Source organism: Ochotona princeps, chromosome 18 (genome assembly GCF_030435755.1).
Source record: "Ochotona princeps isolate mOchPri1 chromosome 18, mOchPri1.hap1, whole genome shotgun sequence".
In the NCBI taxonomy this organism is placed as follows: domain Eukaryota; kingdom Metazoa; phylum Chordata; class Mammalia; order Lagomorpha; family Ochotonidae; genus Ochotona; species Ochotona princeps.
This window is the reverse complement of record NC_080849.1, coordinates 45,049,543-45,070,293: the sequence shown is the minus strand read 5'-3', so window position 1 is coordinate 45,070,293 and position 20,751 is coordinate 45,049,543. Positions and strand designations below refer to the sequence as shown.

The following is a 20,751-nucleotide window of genomic DNA, read 5'->3' as shown; positions in this document are numbered from 1 at the left end:
CGCCATTATATTGTAAGTGAAGAACTGAATCCATTGACAAGTTCGGAAGAGGTGACTCAGGGACATAATTTTGCTGCAGAGTGTACCAAAGTTGAACATTAGCAGTGTTCCTTCAGAGGTATTATTTTTCTAGTAAAATAATGTAATACTCTTCTTTAGCTCCATCGAACATATTTTGGTATCCTGTGGTTACTTTTATTTTTGATGCATACTATTTAATATTCCCTTAGATTTCTTTTTTGTTCATAGATTATTTTGATAATATATTTTGTTACTTTAAAATATTCAATATTTTTGAGTTGGAGTTGTGGCACGTTGGATTGAGCCTGTTTTTCAGAGGCTGGCATCGCATATGCACGTCGGTTTGAGTCTCAGCTGCTCGTTTTCTTATCCAGCTCCATTCTCCTGTTTCTAGGAAAGCAGTGAGGGATAGCCCACCTCTGTGGGAGGGTCTGATGGAGTCTCAGGCTCTTCCTCTGCCTTCAGCGTAGGCCAGCCCCAGCCACCTGGGTCCATTTGGGGAGTAAACCAGCCAACGGAAACTAATCTCTCCCTTGCTCTCTCTCTTTCTCTCCCTTGCTACCTCTGTCACTCAATAAATACACACAAAATCTTTAAAATGTTGTGTATTTTTATAACGAGAACATAATCTGTGTTGCAGAACGTAAAATGTATAGTCAAAGACATTGTACATCCTGCTAGTTTTTACATCATGTTGGCTGATGATGTTACTCAGCTCTGCTGTACACTTACTGATTCACTATCAACCTGTTCTGTTATATAAGAATGTTAGCGTCTTCAACTACAGTGGTGTTTTTATGTGTGCAGTTGTATGGCATTTGTGTTTAATATTTGTAGGCGCTGTTATAAGATTCATGCATTATTTTTTGAGGAACTGATAATTTCATCGATGCATTTTTTTTATAACATCTCTATAGAGCCATGTGCAGTGGCCTAGCCTAGTGACTAAAGTCCTCAAGTTGAGTGTGCCGGGATCCCATATGGGCACCGGTTCTAAACCCAGCAGTCCTTCTTCCCATCCAGCTCCCTGCTTATGCCCTGGGCAAGCAAACAAGGACAGCTCAAAGCATTGGGACCCTGCAACCACGTGGGAGACCCGGAAGAAGCTCCTGACTCCCGTCTTCAGATCGCCGCAGTTTTGGCCTTTGCAGTGATTTGGGGAGTGAATCATTGGACAGAAGATCTTCAAACTGTCCCTCTTTCTCTCTATATATCTGCCTTTCCAACAGAAGTAAATAAATCTTAAAAAAATATGTATATATATGTATTTATATGTATACTGTTTTATTTTAAAGGCGCAATGGCAGAGAGGGAGCCAGAGAGGGAGATCTGACATCTGATCGTTCACCCCAGAACGGTTGCCATAACCACGTCTGGACCAGGCTGATGGCATGAGCCCGAACCTGCATCCCAGTCTTCCACATGGATAGCAGGGGCGTAAGCATGCGTGTCATCTTTGCCACTTTTCTAGACATATTAGCACAAGTCAGACTGGAAGTGGAGTAGCTGAGACTTGAACCAGCTCTGACAGGAGGTGACTGTCTTGCAAATTCCTGCATAATCTTTTTCTCACAGTGCCAGCGCTGAGGTATAGTGTATCTTTATCACTGTTATTTCTTCTGGAGTCTTTATTTCCCGTTTGTATAAATACTCCAACTTTCTCTGATTAGTATTTCCATAGTTTATTTTCTTCCTGTTTGCTTTTTATCTAGTGATACTTTTGTCTTTAAGCTACATTCCTTCCATTGCTTTTCTGTCCTTTGGCTCAGATCAAATGAAGTTACATTTCGTATAAATAGCGTATATTTAGGTCTTGAGTTTCGTTTCTTTTCTTTTTAAGATTTCTTTTGTTTTTATTGCAAAGTCAGATTACAGAGATGAGGAGACACAGAGAGGAAGATCCATCCGATGATTCACTCCCCAAGTGACTGCACCAATCCGAAGCTCAGAGCCAGGAGCCAGGAACTTCCAGGTCTCCTACGCGGGTGCAGGGTCCCAAGGCTTTGGGCCCTCCTCGACTGCTTTCCCAGGCCACAAGCAGGGAGCTGGATGGGAAGTGGAGCTGCTGGGATTAGAACCGGCGCCCATATGGGCTCCTGGAGCGTTCAAGGACTTTAGCCAATAGGCCCATGCGCTTGGCCCAAGTGTTTTTGTTTTTAAAACCATCTGTGTTAGCTCTTTTCTATTTGTCCCATCTGTGTTTCTTTTTTCATCTTTTACCTTCTTTTTTTGTAAATTGAATGTGTTTTGCAATTTTGTTTTTCTCTTGTGTTAACATTATTTATTAATTTTTGTTATTTTAAATATTTTCTTTATGATTTTCAAATGTAAGGCTTTGAATGTAACCGTGCCAGACATTCTGATACCACTCTTGTTTTTTTGTCAAGTAAAAACTGACTTCTTTATCCATTTTTACAATAATGTGTTACAATTTTGGTTATAGGCAGTTATACTTTAGAGAAGTTTATAATAAGAAATGATTATTTTACAGTCATTGTTTTCATTTTTAGCAGCTTTTACTTCCTTATGCAGATCTGCATTTTTGTTTGCTATTTCATTCCTTTTGCTTCAAGAACTGTCTTTACCATCTGTGGGTAGGATGGGTCTGGCCAAAAGTTATCTGGTTTTTTTTTTTGTGTGGGATTACCTTTATTCCTCCTTCAGTGCTTAGGGCTATTTTCACTGGATATGTTCTGTGTTGACATTTTTTGCTGTATTACTCTAGTCTTCTAGTTGCAAGAAATATACTGTAATTCTTACATTTGTTCCTGAACTTGTAATGTGTCTCTTTCTTTGGCTGACTTGAAATTTTGTTTGTCTTTTGTTCTCAGCATTTTAAATTGGATAAACCTGATGAATTCATTTTATTTTATTAGCAGTCCGGTGTGTTATTTTAATTTTGAATATGACTCATTTTTTCTTCAAAAAGTTTTGTGCTTTGTTTTCTCATCTTTCTGTTTTCTTCTCCTAGTTGCATGTTTGTTTTCTAGAGTCCTGGGTGATGCTATGATTTGCCCTGCGTTTTCTCTAGGGCAGGTTTCAGGTGAAGTTCTGTACTTCTGCAGTAGGAGCTGTTACTCAAACCAGCATCCCTTGTTTCATGTTACTTACACTCTTGTGACCACATCCTGAAACTCATGGAGAAAATGTTCTGAAAGGGTTGTGGGATGTTCCAATTTTTCTGACACCTCCCCATAGGCTCTAACTTTGGCCACTTCACTGTTGGTCTCTACTTTTGCCACCACCTTGTGGCACCTTTCTTACTGATACCTGCTTGTGTCTGTCTCAAGGAAGCCACGGCTCAGGCTGTGTCAAGGTCCAGTCAACTGCCTTTCTTTAATTTGGGGCCAGTTTTTGGTCCCACAACCTTAGTTATCGAGTTCAAGAAAACTTGTGAATATTTTTGATTTATCTAGTTTCTTATTGTACAAAGATAGCTTTGCCTGGCGTTTCTGGACTTCCTGACAATGCCATGGCCCACCTATACCTCTGTTTGTGTTTTTCACTATCAGCAGTATTCAGTAAATTACATGTGGCAATTTGTGCTTCGTTATGAATTTTTTTGTTAGATAATTTTGCCCAGTTGTAGGCCAAAAAAATTCTGATATGCTGAAAGTAGCCTAGGCTGGTTGGTTTGGTTGTAGCAATTCGTTTTCAAGTGATGATGAATTTATCAGGACATCATCTCACTGTGAGTTTGGAAACCTTATGTAAAAGTGAAGGTGATCTCTTCTCAGCTTTTTTCATCTGTGAGTGAAAACCTGAATATCCACAACTCTTAATTTTGTTGTAAATCATTACACTAAGGTATTATTTACTAAACCGTTCAGTTATGGAATTGCTCTACACTTGTAAACCTTATTGAAAGCCCCAAAGACATTTTGTTTTAGTGGGTTACATCTATTGCTGTGCAGAATACCAGAACTCAAATGTTTTAAAATATATTGAGTCATAAAAATTAGGATAGTAAACCGGCTGCATGTTTATATAACATTTTTTGAAAATGAAACATTTCCTTTATAAGCTGTATTTAATTGTAAATAGTGATGTTTGTATAATTTTTCATATCTGTTTAGTGTCTGAATAGACAGTACAATACAGTTCCCATTTCGGTACTCAAGTCTCTCTCATATGTCTGTGTTCATAGTTATCATATAACCTCTGAGTAATTGTACTCTAAGCTCATACAGAATAGGGAAGCAAAGGTGGAAATGATGTCTTAGTATTCTTAATAGTGTTTTGCTGTTTCAGATCCTCTGAACAAAATGGGAATCGATCCTACCCATAAATATAGAACAACTGTGATAATTGAGTGAAATTATGCCCCTAATTTTCAGCTCTCTCAGGAAAGAATATACATTAGGTCCTGGTGTGTTCTGTAACACCTTGTAGATCTCAAGAGAGGAGTGAGAGAAAGACAGCTGGCTCTTACAGCCGGTTCAGCTAACGCTTGGAGCAGAGCCTGTGTTCGCTCGCTCTGATGGATAGAAGACGGGTAAACAAAGGTATACTTTGTGTTTTACACCCCTTTTCTCTAGCATCTTATATGATTCGACTTCTGGAATTTTGAGGAAAATGGAGTTAAGAGATAACAACTTCTGGAGCAAAAATGACATCTATGCAGTTTTTCATAATCTTTCCTTTGAACTTTTGAAGACCCGTTTTATTGGTCTTTCAACAACTGGTAGCAGTATCTTCTCCTTGACAGTTGTAAGTTGGTGTTCAGAAGATTACAAGTACTAAGTGTTGCCTTAGGGGATTTAGGATTTTCTAGGTTAATGTGTATGCAGTCAGTACATAGGTTTCTTACTGCTTAAAAGACATTGGCCAAGCATATTAGTACTTTCTGAAAGTTCACATCATACATCACATAAATGTGTTTTTGTACAGTTCTTAGGTGAATTAGAAAACAATCTAAACATGTAGTTTTCTAATTTTTTATCAGTGAAAATGAGCTTATGCTGTACTTTTCTTCCTAAATGAACTCTAAATGTAAAATTTGTTATTCATAAAATGCACCTATTTTGACATTCTACTGTAGCACTGTTCACATTAGCTACCTCACCTTGGAGTCTGTAATCTTTAAAATTCTTGTAAGTTGTTTAGAAAGAGCAAGATTTCCATGACTCCCCTTAAAAATGACATAGGGTGGACAATGCTGTATAGTGAAGTGTGAACATCCACTTTTTTTTCCCTTAAAAGCCACTGAGTCTAGAATTTTACAGTGTATTACTACATTAGTACATCACTACATTTTTAGGTCCTGAAGCACGAAATATATTTTTGCCAAGTTTCATGTTTAGATACTAGTGCCAGAATTGATACACTGTCATGTGTTTGTAAAATAGCAAAAAATATAATGAATGGGACTGCAGGTTTGTGTTTTACTGAGAAACCACAAAGTTGCCAAACAATCGGGAGACAGAAAATGCGACCTGGCACGTTCTGTAAATAGTACAACAAAATTAATTCCCAGACACCACGATAATTCATAAGGCAACTGTCAGAAGCAGCCTCCTTTGTTGGGTTGCTCCTCTATCTCAGTGTTTTATTTTCCTGGGTTTTTTTTTCTAATGTTTTGTTACCCTGTGAGGTAGATGTTAACCCTATTTTGCAGATAAATATGTGTAGGTTCAGAGAGATAGGAAACTTAGCTCCTGCCAGAGTTCCTAAATGAGAGCTCTGAGTTGTGAGCCTGGGTCAGCTATGGTAGAACTCCACAGGTTGTGCATTTCTGCAAGTTGACTTCTGCAACAGTGAGACATCGTTGAGGCACGTTTGCAGAAAAGCAATGTTTATCCTTATAAATTGCAGTTCAATTCTTTGGCAACAGAAGATTGAGCCTTACAAATATGTCTTCATAAGCTTTACCCACCTGCACACTTGACTCATGTGAGCTTTCTATTTTATTATTATTTTTTTTGAATGCTCGTTTGATGGTGTAAGTAACACAATCCATTTCAGTATTACAAGCATGGCTGTAGTGTAAGTGTTTGGTTTATGAACCATGGTCCTATGATCACATTCACTCAATCAGTTCTATGACTCACATTGTAATATATTAGAGAAATGGTCCAGAGCATGACACTGTGCTCTCAACTGAGGATTCTGCATATCTGCAATCCATTTCTTATCTAACAAAAACACTAGTTGGCAACATACCACGTAAGGCTCAGTGCTGGATGCAAAAGAATTGGTTTAAAAATCTCTTTGAAAACTATTCATTGTTGGGCCTGGTGGTGTGGCCTAGCGGCTAAAGTCCTCGCCTTGAAAGCCCCGGGATCCCATATGGGCGCCGGTTCTAATCCCGGCAGCTCCACTTCCCATCCAGCTCCCTGCTTGTGGCCTGGGAAAGCAGTCGAGGACGGCCCAAAGCATTGGGACCCTGCACCCGCGTAGGAGACCCGGAAGAGGTTCCTGGTTCCCGGCTTTGGATCGGCACGGCACCAGCCGTTACCGTCACTTGGGGAATGAATCATCGGATGGAAGATCTTCCTCTCTGTGTCTCCTCCTCTCTGTATATCTGACTTTGTAATAAAAATAAATAAATCTTTAAAAAAACAAAAGAAAACTATTCATTGATTATAAATTATTTCTGTAATATTGGAATCTGGAACATAAATGTGTCCTTGGCCTGAATCAAGAGTAGAAATTAGTGTTGTGGCTGATTAGATGTGCCGAGCTCAAAGATTTTCATATATTGTCACAGAAAATCCTGCACCTTGAAACCAAAGGACTATAGAATCTGAAGCTAAACAACTTCTTCAAACTAGCACAGTTAATAGTTTGCAAAGTCAAAATTCAAACATGAGAACATCAGGTTTTATAACATAAGTTCATTTGGCACTTACTGTGCTAAGAATTTCATCTGTATATTATTTTTTATTATTGCATAACAGAATCTATGCATGTCATAATAATGTTATTTATATACTAAGCATCTTGTGAATACAGTTTCTCTTTGTATATAAATCAAGGAACATTATTTTTTATAGATAAAATGAAACAGATGAAGGCTTGGCACGGTAGCTTAATGGCAAAAGTCCTCACCTTGCATGAGCCAGGATTCAATATGGGTGCGAGTTCATGTCCTGGCTGCTCCGCTGCCCATCCTGCTGCCTGCTTGTGGCCTGGGAAAGCAGTGCTGGTTGGCCCAAAGCCCTGGGGTCCTGCACCTGCGTAGGAGACCTGAGAGAAAGCTCCGAGTTTCTGATTTCAGATCGGCATAGCTCCAGCCATTGTGGCCACTGGGGAGAGAACCAGGGGATAGAAAATCTTTCTCTCCTTCTTTCTGAAAACCTGACTTTCCAATAAAAATAAAGAAATCTTTAATAAGTAAATAAATAAAAAAACATGACCTCATCTTTATTTTGACAGCACTTTTCAGCAGATGTCCGATAGTTTAAATTTAATGTTATACTTTCATATTAGTTAACATTATTGAATAATTTGTATATTTTAAATTTAGCAATTTCAACAATCCCATCTGGTATTACTTCCCTTCCTGTTAGACATGAAGAACTAAGTTAGGAGTGCTGGAACTTTGACCAACTTCACATAGTGATGAAACCTCAGCTCTGGCATTGAACATAGACTTAAATTCAGAGGCTGATGCAACAGAATAATTCATAGTCATGTTGATGTTCTTGTGTCACCTCAAAAGTGGAATCTTCTTGTAATTATCAAGAATAATTGTGAATGTAGCCTTCTTAAAGCACATTTTCTTACAGTATAAAAATGTGGATAAATTGCAGTAATGCTTTAATCTTAGGTGCTCAGGTTAATACATTTTTACAGTATTTACATCCATGTCAGTATTCCCTAGATAAAAAATGAGAACAGTATTATTTCTCCAGAAGTCCTCTCATCCCTCTTTTAATCTGTTACCTCTCTTGCAAAAGAAGAAACCTCTTTGTCTCGAATATCTGTCTGTCTGTCTGTCTATCTATCTATCTATCTATCTAAAGTATACCAAATATATTTCTGTGTTTGGGTGGTACATAAAGGTGATTACAATGTATGTGTCCTTGTGCCTTTGACTAAGATTCCCTTTCCTCAAAGCCACCACAAGGCTGAAGACAGACATGCAGGTAAGTTATTGTGGAGCCCACAGGTCACATCTTCTGAGAGGCAGTTGTGGAAGGGCAGAATCATCGTAGGAAGATTGATTGAGGTGAAGATGCAGCAAGGCCTCATCCCAACTCACAGCAAACTGATGTGTTTCATGGCCCCTTGATCAGCTCTGTGTTATTGCATCTGGCAAAGTAGTCACAACAGTCAGATGGAGTTTTTTGGTGGTCCCGCCAACTGGTGATTAAGTTAGTTGAGGACGTTCCACTGCAATAGCATAGTAGCTGAAGATCTTGCGTTACCTGCACTGTGATCTTATGTGTGCCCTAGTTTGTATCCTGGCTGTTCCACTTCACATCCAGCTCCCTGCCTGTGGACAATAATAACAGTTGAGAGTGGCTCAAAAACTTGGGATCCTGCTCATGCAAAGGACACCCAGAAGAAGCTCCTGGCTCACTGGATTTGTTCAGCTGCTTCCAGTGCAGATACATGGGGAGGAACCAGCAGATGGAAGCTCTTTCTCTCTGTCTCTCCTACTGTCTATAAAAATTGGACTTTCCATTCAAATAGGTGATTCTTAAAAAAAGATAGAGATCTTTGAAAATAAATAAATTAGTGGAGAAAATTCATTTCCTCCTTTTCCCTCTTTGTCTCAGTAACTCTTTCAAACACATTAGTAAATTTGTAAAAACAAATGACTGGGATAAAATAGCTAACAAAAACCCAAATATTACCTGAGTCTTTTTATCCTAAATCCTTCTACAAGTAATATGTTGAGGTCCATTGACTAGAAATCAAGCACAACATTTTGCACTATGTTGAATTAACTCAGCCTAGGCAATGTAAGATTTTATGAGTTAGACACCAAATTAATAACCTGTGATAAAATAAGTTTTAACATTGAAACATTCTGCAACATATACAATTTAATTCTTTTACATTTGTGTCTCTATTTTCTTTAATGTTTTTAATTATATGAAAGAATCACTAAAGAGAACATGAGCTGGCATCTGCTAAGGACTCACTCTCCCTAAACCCACACAGTGCAAATAGGGCCACGCAGAAGGCAGGAGTCAGAACTCCACCATGCCAACAAACGAGTTAGGAAGAGTCCAAACAGTTGAGCCATCACTGGCTACCTCTCAGAGCACACATGAGTGGGAAGATGGACACTGGAGGGGATAGAGGACTCAGACCTCTCACTGGGTTTCACCAAAATAGAGAGGTCATGGGTGTGGATCAAGAATGGCCATCCCTGCGTTTTTGATACTTGTTAATACACATTAGGGGAATGACAGTGTATGTGGGAAATTTTCCGGGCATGGTGGGAGTCAGTGTGGCAATGGGGAAGAGAAACCTAGAGGGCCAAGGGGCTAGTGGGCATCAGAGGGCTGTGCCTGAGTTCCGGCATCTCCAGGCAACAGCTTGTTGCTAACCAACGGCCACTGTTAGCTGCCTATATAAGTCCCAGGATGCCTTGCTCTGGCGACACTTTGTGGGACTGTCCGACTGAGCTGGACATGCTCTCTGAGCACTCCAGGGCAGTTAAGTGACCCACAGCCATGTCCTCAGGGATTCCTGGCCTAGGCTGCAGGCTAGGCCATTACCCAGGACTGGCAAAGGACATTGGTGGCTATTACAAATATATACCAGAAGGCGTGCAGAAGAACGACGGTGAAAGAGGTCAAGGTGACCTGCTGACCAGTCTCACCAGAGACCTGGAAGTGTGGTGTCAGGCATGGGAGCGGCACAACAGCCAGCACACCGCCATTCAACCTACAGTACCAAAAACACTGGATGACATCAGGAATGAATCTGGATTGTTGAACACAGACTTGGTTGATGGAGTTGAAAGAGGTCAAGGTGACCTGCTGACCAGTCTCACCAGAGACCTGGAAGCATGCTGTCAGGCATGGGAGCGGCACAACAACCAGCACACCGCCATTCAACCTACAGTACCAAAAACACTGGATGAAACCAGGAATGAATCTGGATTGTTGAACACAGACTTGGCTGATGGAGACAATAAAGGAAAACCTGCAAAGTATGTAAAGAGAGCTGACCACATCCTGGAAACCACTGGGGAGATTTCCCACAAAGAAGATCTACTCAGAGAGCTCAAGGGAGTATTGGAGGCCTCTAGCAATCTTGCTGTTCTTGATCAAAGAACACCTGAGTCCTGGAGAGAGACACTTCAGCGTCTCCTACGAGAGAATGAAACGCTCAAATCATCACTAGCCACAAAAGAAGAAACCATCCAGCTCCTCCAGGCCAGAATCGAGACACTATCTCATGGTATGCTGCAGAAAACCAAAGTGGAGAGAAAATATCAAGAAATGTCCCTAGAACTCAAGCAAAAAAAGAAGAAGGAAGATCGTCTAGAGAAGCTCATGGAAGGGAAAGAGCTCTTTCTCACAGTGAAAATTCATCAGGTACGTTCCCTGCAGAGTCATCTGACAGACATCCAGGAGGAGAACAAGACATTGAAGCAAACCATAAAGAGGCTTCGAGAGTCAGTGTGTCTTGAACATGCGTTCAGAAAGATTGGTACACAGCCCATCATGGACAGAAACCACGTTGACCAAAAGTCAGAAGACATTGACTTGGCACAAAATGTCCAAGAGACTGACAACAAATCCAGAAAGTTCAAACAGGAGTTTGCCCAAGTCCTTGAAAATCTTGGACAATTCTCCTCAACCAAGGAAGATCTTCCAAAACACCTGAAAGATTTCCTAGAGTCCTCCAATCAGGGAGGATTCACAAAAGAGTCAGCAGAGCTGACAAAGTCTGCACCCTTGGCGGAGCCTGCTGAAGGCCATGAAGGAGCCATGGAAACACTGGAACCATCTCGAGTAACCAAGGAAAGCACAGTCAGGCTCCTCAAGGAAGAAATACCCAGAAGGCCTTCTTCAAAGCCTGACACCACCACCCTGGAGGCACAAAACCAGCAGATGTCTTCACAAATCAGACAACTCAAGAAGAACCAGGCATATTTGCAAAAATTAATAAAAGGTAAAGATGTCTTCATGAGTGCCAAAAATAGGCAATTATGTTCTCTGAACAAACAACTTGAGGAGAAAGAGAGAGAGAATAACATTTGGAAGAAAATCATGAGGAACCTCTGTCACTCCTCCACTGAGAACATCACCCTGGAGACAGAGGAGGACCAAAAGTCTGCAGAACTCAGAAAACTGAAGAAGCAGCAACATGCACTAGAGAAAATAATGAAAGCCAAAGGGCTTGTTGTGAAAGCCAAAACTCACCAGGTACACACACTGGAAGACACCCTTCTCAAGCAAGAGGAGGAGAACAGCATTTTAAAGCAATCCATGAGAAAATTAGAAGAAGCAGTGTCCACATTGCTGATGGATATTGCCAAACTGCAACAAGAACAGGAGAAAAGCCATGAAACGGCTCAAGAAAAGAAGAAAGCATTCAAAGACACCAAGACGAAGATGCCCTCATCCTTCCCAGAGAAGGAGGGGGCTGCCTGTGAACTGGGGAAGGAGCTCCACACTGGGGCACAGCTGCTGCAACAAAAAGAAGACACATCCCAGCAGCTCTTGAGTGCCACAGAGTCCATGCTGAAGAAGAGCCCAGAGTTCAACCAGGAGAGAGAGGAAATGCTGGTGGCCATGCAACAGGATCACCTGAAGGCAGTGGCCCAGCAGAGTGCCACTTCACAAGAAGAATTAAGCCAGGAGCCTGAGAGGTGCCACGAGCATCTTGCACAGTCCCACGAGTCTCACGTGCCTGAAGCCCTGCAGGAGGAAGATGGACTGGTTGCCATTCAGTCAGGAGTGGGAGCAGACAGCAGCTCCCTGAGAGCCCTGAGCAGCGTCCCCATTGCTGCTTGCCCTGTGATCGAGTCACCCTGTGGGGAAGCACAGATGCCACTGCCTACACTGGCCATCTGCACTGCCAGCTTGAGTGGCCAGGCTGACGCCAAGGTGGAGTCCAAGCAGCTGCCTGCTGAGCCCAAGCCCTCCACCACAGAACACAAGAAACTGCTTGCCACCAAGGTTCTGGGAACCGTGGTATGGTTCAATGTCAAGGCCAGATATGGCTTCATCAGGCGCCATGATATCCAACAAGACATCTTTGTTCATCACACCGCTATTAAAAGTTACACTGGCAGGTATTACCTGCCGAGCCTAGCAGATGGTGAGATCGTGGAGTTTGATGTGGAGGAGGGCCAGAAGGGTGTACAGGCGGCCAACGTAACAGGCCCCAGTGGAGCTGCAGTGAGGGGCAGCAGATACGTGGCCCAGTGGCGCCATTCCCGCTGCTTGCCCCGATGCAGGGTTCCTCAGCGCCAAACCATGCAGAGCCACATTGAGATCTCTGGCAGCATGTATGACAACCAGGCCCAACCTTGCCGGCCCCAACACTGCCCAAGGCTCCTGCCCTGCTACCAGCCAAGACCCTGCTGGTGCCTAAGGCAGGATTCCAACAAACCACTGTTGGGTGAAAGGATGGAAGTTGCCCATGGCCCAGCTGCAGAAAACCATCAAGTGCACAGCCAAGATCAGGGTGAAAACATCCAAGGCCAGCAGCCTCCTCTCTGGTGTTCCCCATGCAGCCGGCCACACAGCCTTAGACACTAAATGGCACAGAGGCCAGGGCCACCCAGGGTGCTGTTGACAATACACCTGCTCCCAAAGCACTGTAGGGAAGCCTGGCTAACTCAGCACCACTGTCCCCTTGACTCACCAAACAACCCAGCACTCTGAAAGTCAACTCAGAGAACAAAAGTTTTGAGATGGAGATCTTCAGCACTTATTTGATTGTTTTGTCACTTGACAAGCCTGATAGAATTGTCTACATTTGTGTCAGCTGAGTTTTATATAAGGCTTTCTGTTTTTTGCTCATTGAAATTTTTTTCCCATGGGGGAACATCAGAGCCTATGAAATGTTGTTATAAAATGAAATGCAACAAAGATTATATATAATAATTTAAAAAAATTTTTCCCTCAGAACATGTATCAAGGTTTGTTACATTATTTTTAATCTAATATAATTTCAGGATATTTATGAATTGAAAATGACAACTGATGTAGAACTTGTTTTTAAGAAAAGAAACAAGTTGAAAAAAGTGGAGTGGTCAACAAACAATTTTTCAATTGAAGACATACTAGTTAAATGTGTTAGTGAAGTTGAAAATATGGAAATAATTGTTCCATCCTAAAATTTATTGGAAGAGGAGTTGAAGAGGATTTTGAGGATGAATGAAAGCACATTTAGAGTTCTCTGCCTTCAAAGGAACAGAGAAATCACCATGTTGCTTACTGACTGACTGAGGGGAAATGTTGGCAATTTAGCAAATACTGTCTACACAACTTCTTAAAGAAAATGCGGAGTACACTATAAAACTATCAGTTGAACAGGATATCTCAGAGGTGGAACACACTTTCCAGAGACTCCAGAAATTCCAATTTGTATGGAAGGTTCTGTGGAGAAATTTCTAATAAAGAGTTTCAACTTTCCATAGCAGTTTGGAGGTTATTTCTTGAACATGGCAACGGTCCACTCATAGGACACACAAGGAGCTAATTCCTGCGTGAGGGTGGGTGTGGAATGGTAGATGGAGAGGGGTTCACAGACAGTAGGAATTGATGGGGACCAACCTTGTGCCATGACAGGTCAAGCATCCCTCATGGGCACTGTGTCTAGTCCCGCTTCCCTGCATGCAGTCTAGGTGAGAGTGATCCAGCAGATGAAAGATCACTCTCTGTTTGTCCTTCTCTCCTTGTAATTTGCCATCGAATGAATTTTCTTTTTTCAAAAATGTATGTAATTTTTCTTATAAGTAGAAAACAGGTTTACGTAGAAAATAGGGAGAGACCGAGATCTTTCTTCCTATTGGTTCACACACCAGTGGTCACAACACTAGAGCTGAATGAGTTTGAAGCCAGGAAGCAAGAGCTTCTTCCGGGTCTCCCACATGGTTGCAGGGTCCCAATGCTTTGAGCTGTCCTTGTTTGCTTTCCCAGGGCATAAGCAGGGAGCTGGATGGGAAGAAGGACTGCTGGGTTTAGAACCGGTGCCCATATGGGATCCCGGCACACTCAACTTGAGGACTTTAGTCACTAGGCTAGGCCACTGCACATGGCTCTATAGAGATGTTATAAAAAAAATGCATCGATGAAATTATCAGTTCCTCAAAAAATAATGCATGAATCTTATAACAGCGCCTACAAATATTAAACACAAATGCCATACAACTGCACACATAAAAACACCACTGTAGTTGAAGACGCTAACATTCTTATATAACAGAACAAGTTGATAGTGAATCAGTAAGTGTACAGCAGAGCTGAGTAACATCATCAGCCAACATGATGTAAAAACTAGCACGATGTACAATGTCTTTGACTATACATTTTACGTTCTGCAACACAGATTATGTTCTCGTTATAAAAATACACAACATTTTAAAGATTTTGTGTGTATTTATTGAGTGACAGAGGTAGCAAGGGAGAGAAAGAGAGAGAGCAAGAGAGAGATTAGTTTCCGTTGGCTGGTTTACTCCCCAAATGGACCCAGGTGGCTGGGGCTGGCCTACGCTGAAGGCAGAGGAAGAGCCTGAGACTCCATCAGACCCTCCCACAGAGGTGGGCTATCCCTCACTGCTTTCCTAGAAACAGGAGAATGGAGCTGGATAAGAAAACGAGCAGCCGAGACTCAAACCGACGTGCATATGCGATGCCAGCCTCTGAAAAACAGGCTCAATCCAACGTGCCACAACTCCAACTCAAAAATATTGAATATTTTAAAGTAACAAAATATATTATCAAAATAATCTATGAACAAAAAAGAAATCTAAGGGAATATTAAATAGTTGACAATCTTTACATAGTCAATTGCAGTTAAAAAAAAAGGATCAGGGGTATAGGGAAGTGGGTAATACTATTATGTCCATAATGTTTGCATCATGTTTGTGAGGTAAAGGGGGATTTTGAGGGAGAAGCCCTACCCGGTTTCCCGCCCACCCCAAGTCCTGGATGTGGGGCATGCTCTGAGATTTTGCTCAAGTGGTTTTAATAGTTCTCCAATTATGAATCACTGCCAGTTTCACTCGATGAGGTCGTCCACTGATTGATATGGTCCATCATAAAGTCTCGTTTGCCCCATATTTCGCTGCCAACATATAGCTGAGATGAATGATTGACCTGTTCTGTCTTCTGTCCTTTCCTGGTTAGAGTTCTGAGTCCAGCAGTTCAATTGGGGAGATCTCCAAAGAAACCTTGAGGTATTCCCAGACCAGATTCTTGTATGTTCTAGCAAGCACAGGGCCCGGCACAGAGGGTATTGTTGACATTATCCTTACTTCGACTTGAAAGATAAGTGAAAGGAAGGAAGTGGAAAATAAGTCTTGCATCTGCCTGTTCACTCCTTCAGTGCTCACAACTACTGGGCCTGTTCCAGCAAAGCCAAGGGCCAGGAAAGGAACTCTCCCATGTGGATGGCAGAAACCCACATGCTCAGGCCTTCACCTGCTGCCTGTCCTGGCTCATTAGTGTGAAGCTGGCTGGAAAGTAGAGGAGCTGGGACTTGAACCAGCACTCCAATGGGGGATAGCAGCGTAACCTGAGATGCCACAATACCCACATCTGCTGCTGGCATGTAGAGGCAGGGGTCATGGGCATTAAATTTCCTGTGAGATATGTGACAGCTCGAAAGGAGGTGGAATATCCAGCTCAAAGTGTCAGTAACAGCTCTGCTGAAAGACATGGGCTTAAACACATGATAATTCATTGTTGCAAAGGTGTGTCCACCATGTTAGCATATCACCCCAAACAAAATGCAGAATAGGAGAGCATGACTGTGGATAGGCAAGGAAAAAAGCCTTCTGTGTTACACATTTTTAAACAACAATTTGAAACGCAAAAATGTTGGCTAGTAAGTGTAATTTCGCCCAGGAGGCTATTTCTTTGGATGTGGATCCCCTAGTTAAAAGTTGCCTATGTTTTTCTCAACACATCACACTAGTACTCGGTGAGTGGTCTTTAAAGTAAGATGTAGTGGAAGGACTTCGACACGGGAAAGCACTCTGACAATCTGGATACAGACGCAGTCTTACAGTTCTGAATTTTTTTTGGCGCATAACAATTTTTTCCATGGGAGCTCTAGTTTTTGCTAACACAATTTTAGACACTAACTCTATTTTTTCAATTTTGGTAATAACTTGATCACATTTTACAATTAAACTATCAGGTAAATTTTCATCAATTGTTCACAGATAAATGCAAAGTTAGCACTCGGTTGTGCGTGTGCCTAAGTGTCTCACTGGTCATGACTTGCCTAGCTTGCTGCAGGCATTCATCTTAGTGTTTCACCCAGGAAAGGGTGTTTTATGGCCCACAGAACAAGGAGGGCGAACTTGAAAGGACATCAAGAATTTACTGTTGGCATCTGTTTGAGTCCACCTGCTGGATCATTGGCAACCGTCAAGTGTTCTTTCAAGATTTGGGTTGATTTCTTTTTCTGGAGCACTAGCAAAGGGCTTACTGGTGGGGTAGAATAAAGTTCTCATGACTGCAATGTATTTCTGGATCACAACTAATGTCATCTCTTTTCATTATTACCAGTTCTAGATTTTCCTTCTCCCGTGCCAGCCCCCCAGTTTGGCATCCCTGTTTGTACAGATCGATTTCTGATGGAGTGATACAGATCTTCCTCTTTGAAGAGTTTGAGCCCTTTTTAGGCCATGGAGCTAGTCAATTACCCATTACCCTTGAGCAGGGGAATATCACAAGTGCTCCAGGAAGATTACCCAGTGGCAAATGCATCCTTCACTAACGCAAAGGGTGGCATAGTATATTGCTTCTTGACTGTCAAAATCAAATACCCATGCCCAAATTTAACTTGTCTCCTTATTTTCTGTTCACTTGACACAAGGAGCTCAGAATGTTTAGGTGGAGTTTTAGCTAAAAGTCACTTTTCTTTGATGGAGTCCCTATGGAAGGCTTTTTCCTTGGGAAACAAAATTCTAGCCCTTTGTAACCAAGGCAGATATCGATAGCATCAATTCTTCACAGGAGTCATTGAGAAAAATGGCAAAAATGTCATTCTCACACCCTAACACTGATCACAATTTAATGTGGTTTTGCAACTGAGAAACAAGATATCCTACATTTGCCAGATGCTGTCCCCAAATTGACACCTTAGTGGCAACTTTTAAAAAAAGTCATTCAGTCACTGAATAAGAATAACTAGTTGAGGGTGGTGTGACCTGTGCTGATTCTAAATTCATGTGTCCACTTCCCCACCTCATTTGATATGAATTGTCACCCTGGTCCCATATAATGCTTGTAGGATTCTGTTCTAGTAGAACAAACACATCATAAACTTCTAGACAATGGTGCTGATCTCTTTTTGGCAGCGAATGCAAACTAACATAGAATATGGATTGACAGCATTTGAGTTGCATCTTGCCAAGTGTCTGCTTGTTGTTAAGGTATGCCGCTGGAGTGAATTGCTGGTGTTGATTTCTGTTGCTGGCAAATTTTACGTATGTCTGGGACTATAGGTATTTCAGTCTTGGTGTGCTAGAGTAGATAATATTGTATCTGTGCAGAGCAACTGTTCCTGTACCATGGCCAGTCTATTCTGTGTCCAGTTTGCTGCACTGGAGGTCAGTGTTAAGCTGACTGGTAGCAGTTTGAGTCAGTTGATCTGATTGCTTGCATAAGCCCCTGGTGGGCTAAACATGTGATCCAAAGCTCGCCATGCCTCTTGCTCACTCCCATAGCTCTTTCTAGGTTCCGCTTCTCCAGAACTCCTTGTTTCCGTCTTCTAATCATTACCTTAGCAGCTTGCTCGCCAATCCGGGAAGGCACGTTATATTCTGTGATCTCCTGTACTCTAATGGAAGTGGATATTGCCGAGTATTTCTCTCTCTCTGTGGGGTATACTTACCTGACACCTTTGAGGAAGGTCTGTAGAAACTAGTAACAAATGTGCTTACCCTGAGTTTTTGGATCTCTCTTCATTAAACATTGATCCTTTAATTAATGGGCCTGGAGTCTAAAAACTGGTGCAAGTTCAAAAATTATTCAGTGGCAGCTATTTTAAACTTCATGGTTATCTGTCACCACTATTTTAATCATGTATTAGTGGTGGGAAACCTGTCTTGACAAGGGCCTTTTGGATATTTATGACCCCATTCATGGGCCATTTATGTTTATCCACATAAAACAATGCCTCTGATAGATTTGTCAAACATATTACTCACCTGCAGCTGCCTAGGCAGGGCCAGGTCGAATGATTCACTGGCCTTATACGAATATAAGGCCACTGGCCAGACATCTTTCATTCAGAAATAATTGAATGAACTTCTTTTGGCTGTCCATCTATCTTTCACACAAAGAAATTTCAGTTTTGCTATTTTTATTATTCTATGGGTCAGTAATCCCTAGTCCCCATTGTGTTTTACTTTATGTGTTTTATTTTTTATAACAGTTACTCAGCTTTGCTATCAGACACAGTTTTTACAACAGCATCTCTTCCAATTTACCCTGTTATTTATGCCTAACTATGGATTTTATATAACTTTTGTAAAAGTTATATTCTTCATGATAATGGAACATGACCACATAAGAAGTATTATGACTTTAGATATGTTAGAATATATCCTCTCCCATGCCTACTTTTCTGTACCTTTTTAATTATTGTTTTAAATATTTATTTATTTTTATTGGAAAGGCAGATTTATTGAGAGAAGGAGAGACAATGAAAAAGATCTTTAATCTGCTAGTTCAAGCCGCAGATGGCCACAATGACTGGAGCAGAGCCAATCCAAAGCCAGGAGCCAGGAGCTGCTTCTGGGTCTCCCATGTGGGTTTAGGGTCCCAAGGCTTTGGCCTGTCCCTGACTTTTTCCCAGGTGACAAGCAAGGAGCAGGATGGGAAGTGGAGCAACCAGGACATGGACTGGTGCCCATATGGGGATTTTACATTTGGAAGGTGAGGATTTAACCATTGAACCATCGTACCAGGACTGATCATTTAAAATTATCTTCCATGGTATGAGCCATTGCTTGTTCTGTGTTTCCAGTGGTCATCATAGCAACACATCAACACTTCCATCTGAGTTCTTGTATATGGAGCTACATGATATACTGTGAATGATTTTCCCAAAATCAGTAAGGTGGCCATTCATGGACATTGTGTTGTTTTCCATATGATCTTAGACCCTGAGTGTCTTACTTGGGCCTTAAACTTGTCCTTGCCCACTAGCCAGGTTCTTTAACTGTTTCAGTATACAGACTCTTTTCTCCCTTAGTAGACACCGTACTTATCCCGCTGCATTATACTGTTACTGCTCTAGCCATTTGGCAGCCTGGATGAGCTATGAACTATGAGCTATATTCTGATGGGGGCACCTGTAATCTGGCAAGGCAGAGGCTTCTGCTTCATGTTTGTGCAGGGGAGTGGCACTGATCTTATCTTATTGAATTGAACCACTTGTTCAAGGTACGCAGTCTCAGGGAATTTATTGGTTAAATATTTCCAAGTGCATTACTTTTATCTATACGTCAGATCTGGGGGTCCCTCTACTTTCCAACAGAGGGACTGGCATTGTTATAGCTGACTTCATCCACAAATGGAGCTTACTTTTCCTTCTCTTCCAGGATTGGGTGGAACATGTGACTGGCTTTGGCTGGTTGAATGTGGCAACCGGAATAGCTAGGATGTCAGACTTTGAGCCCATTAGAGCACTTGTAATTTTCTTTTTCTTCCACTCGAATCCCAAACCCACAGTTACAATGCACAAGCAACATGGAGAGTCATATGAAGTAGAACTGAAGTGCCTATCTGTTGAAATCCTCAGCTAATCTGTTATTCTAGCCTAGAGCTAGCATACAATGCCACCTACATAAATAAATCATATTTGATATTCTGGAATACTGGATATTGAGATGATTTCAGGCAATATCTTATAGAGAATGAATGTTACCAGCTGAACTCACTCAATCCACACATATCTTCATAAAACTATTAAGTTAATTTTTAGCCATTCATTTTTCCTTCCACTGGCAACCAACACTTAAGGATTTGACTCTAGGTTTGTATGATCTAATGGAACAACAGGTTGTTTGGCAAACATGTTTACCTCTGTGCTCCCAGGATTTATTCAAACATCTGCTATAGAGGGTTGCATAATTGATTTCTGTGAATACCTTCAGATACACAACTCAGTAACATTGTTTGCTTGATTCAAAGATCTACAGAGAAGCATCACCAAGAGGGCTAGTCTTATGACTTGGGGAGTTAAACCTGTGCCTGCAATGCTGGCATCCCAGAATGACAATGGCTCAAATCCTGGCTGCACTATTTCAGTCCAGCTCCCTGTCAATGTGCACAGGAGGACAGCAGCAGAACATGACCCATGTGCTTGGGCTTCTGTACTTATATGGGAAGTCCGAACAGGGCTCTAAACTCCCGACCTTAGCCTGCTTGCAGCCTGGCCCAGCCATCACCGGTCATCTGGGAAGTGAATCAGTGGAAGTGGGTGGTCTGTTGCTACTCCTCTACTTATTTTAAAAAAAAAGACAAGGACTGGTGATGGGTATCTTTTGTACAGCAAGTAAATTTAGAAATTCAGAAAGTACAAATCCAACCCTCTCTTTTTGTTATCTGGTTTTCATCCAAATGT

General features: G+C 41.6%; 1 protein-coding gene across 1 annotated transcript in view; it reads left to right on the top strand.

Moving 5' to 3' along the window:
- Window positions 1-12,971, top strand: part of LOC131482514 (thyroid receptor-interacting protein 11-like) — a 189,278-nt gene extending 176,307 nt beyond the window's left edge. The window contains exon 2 of the mRNA XM_058676934.1: window positions 12,533-12,971. Coding sequence (XP_058532917.1) covers window positions 12,533-12,698 — 166 coding nt within the window. The 3' untranslated portion in view covers window positions 12,699-12,971. The remainder of the gene's footprint in view (window positions 1-12,532) is intronic.
- The last annotated feature ends 7,780 nt before the right edge of the window (window positions 12,972-20,751 follow it).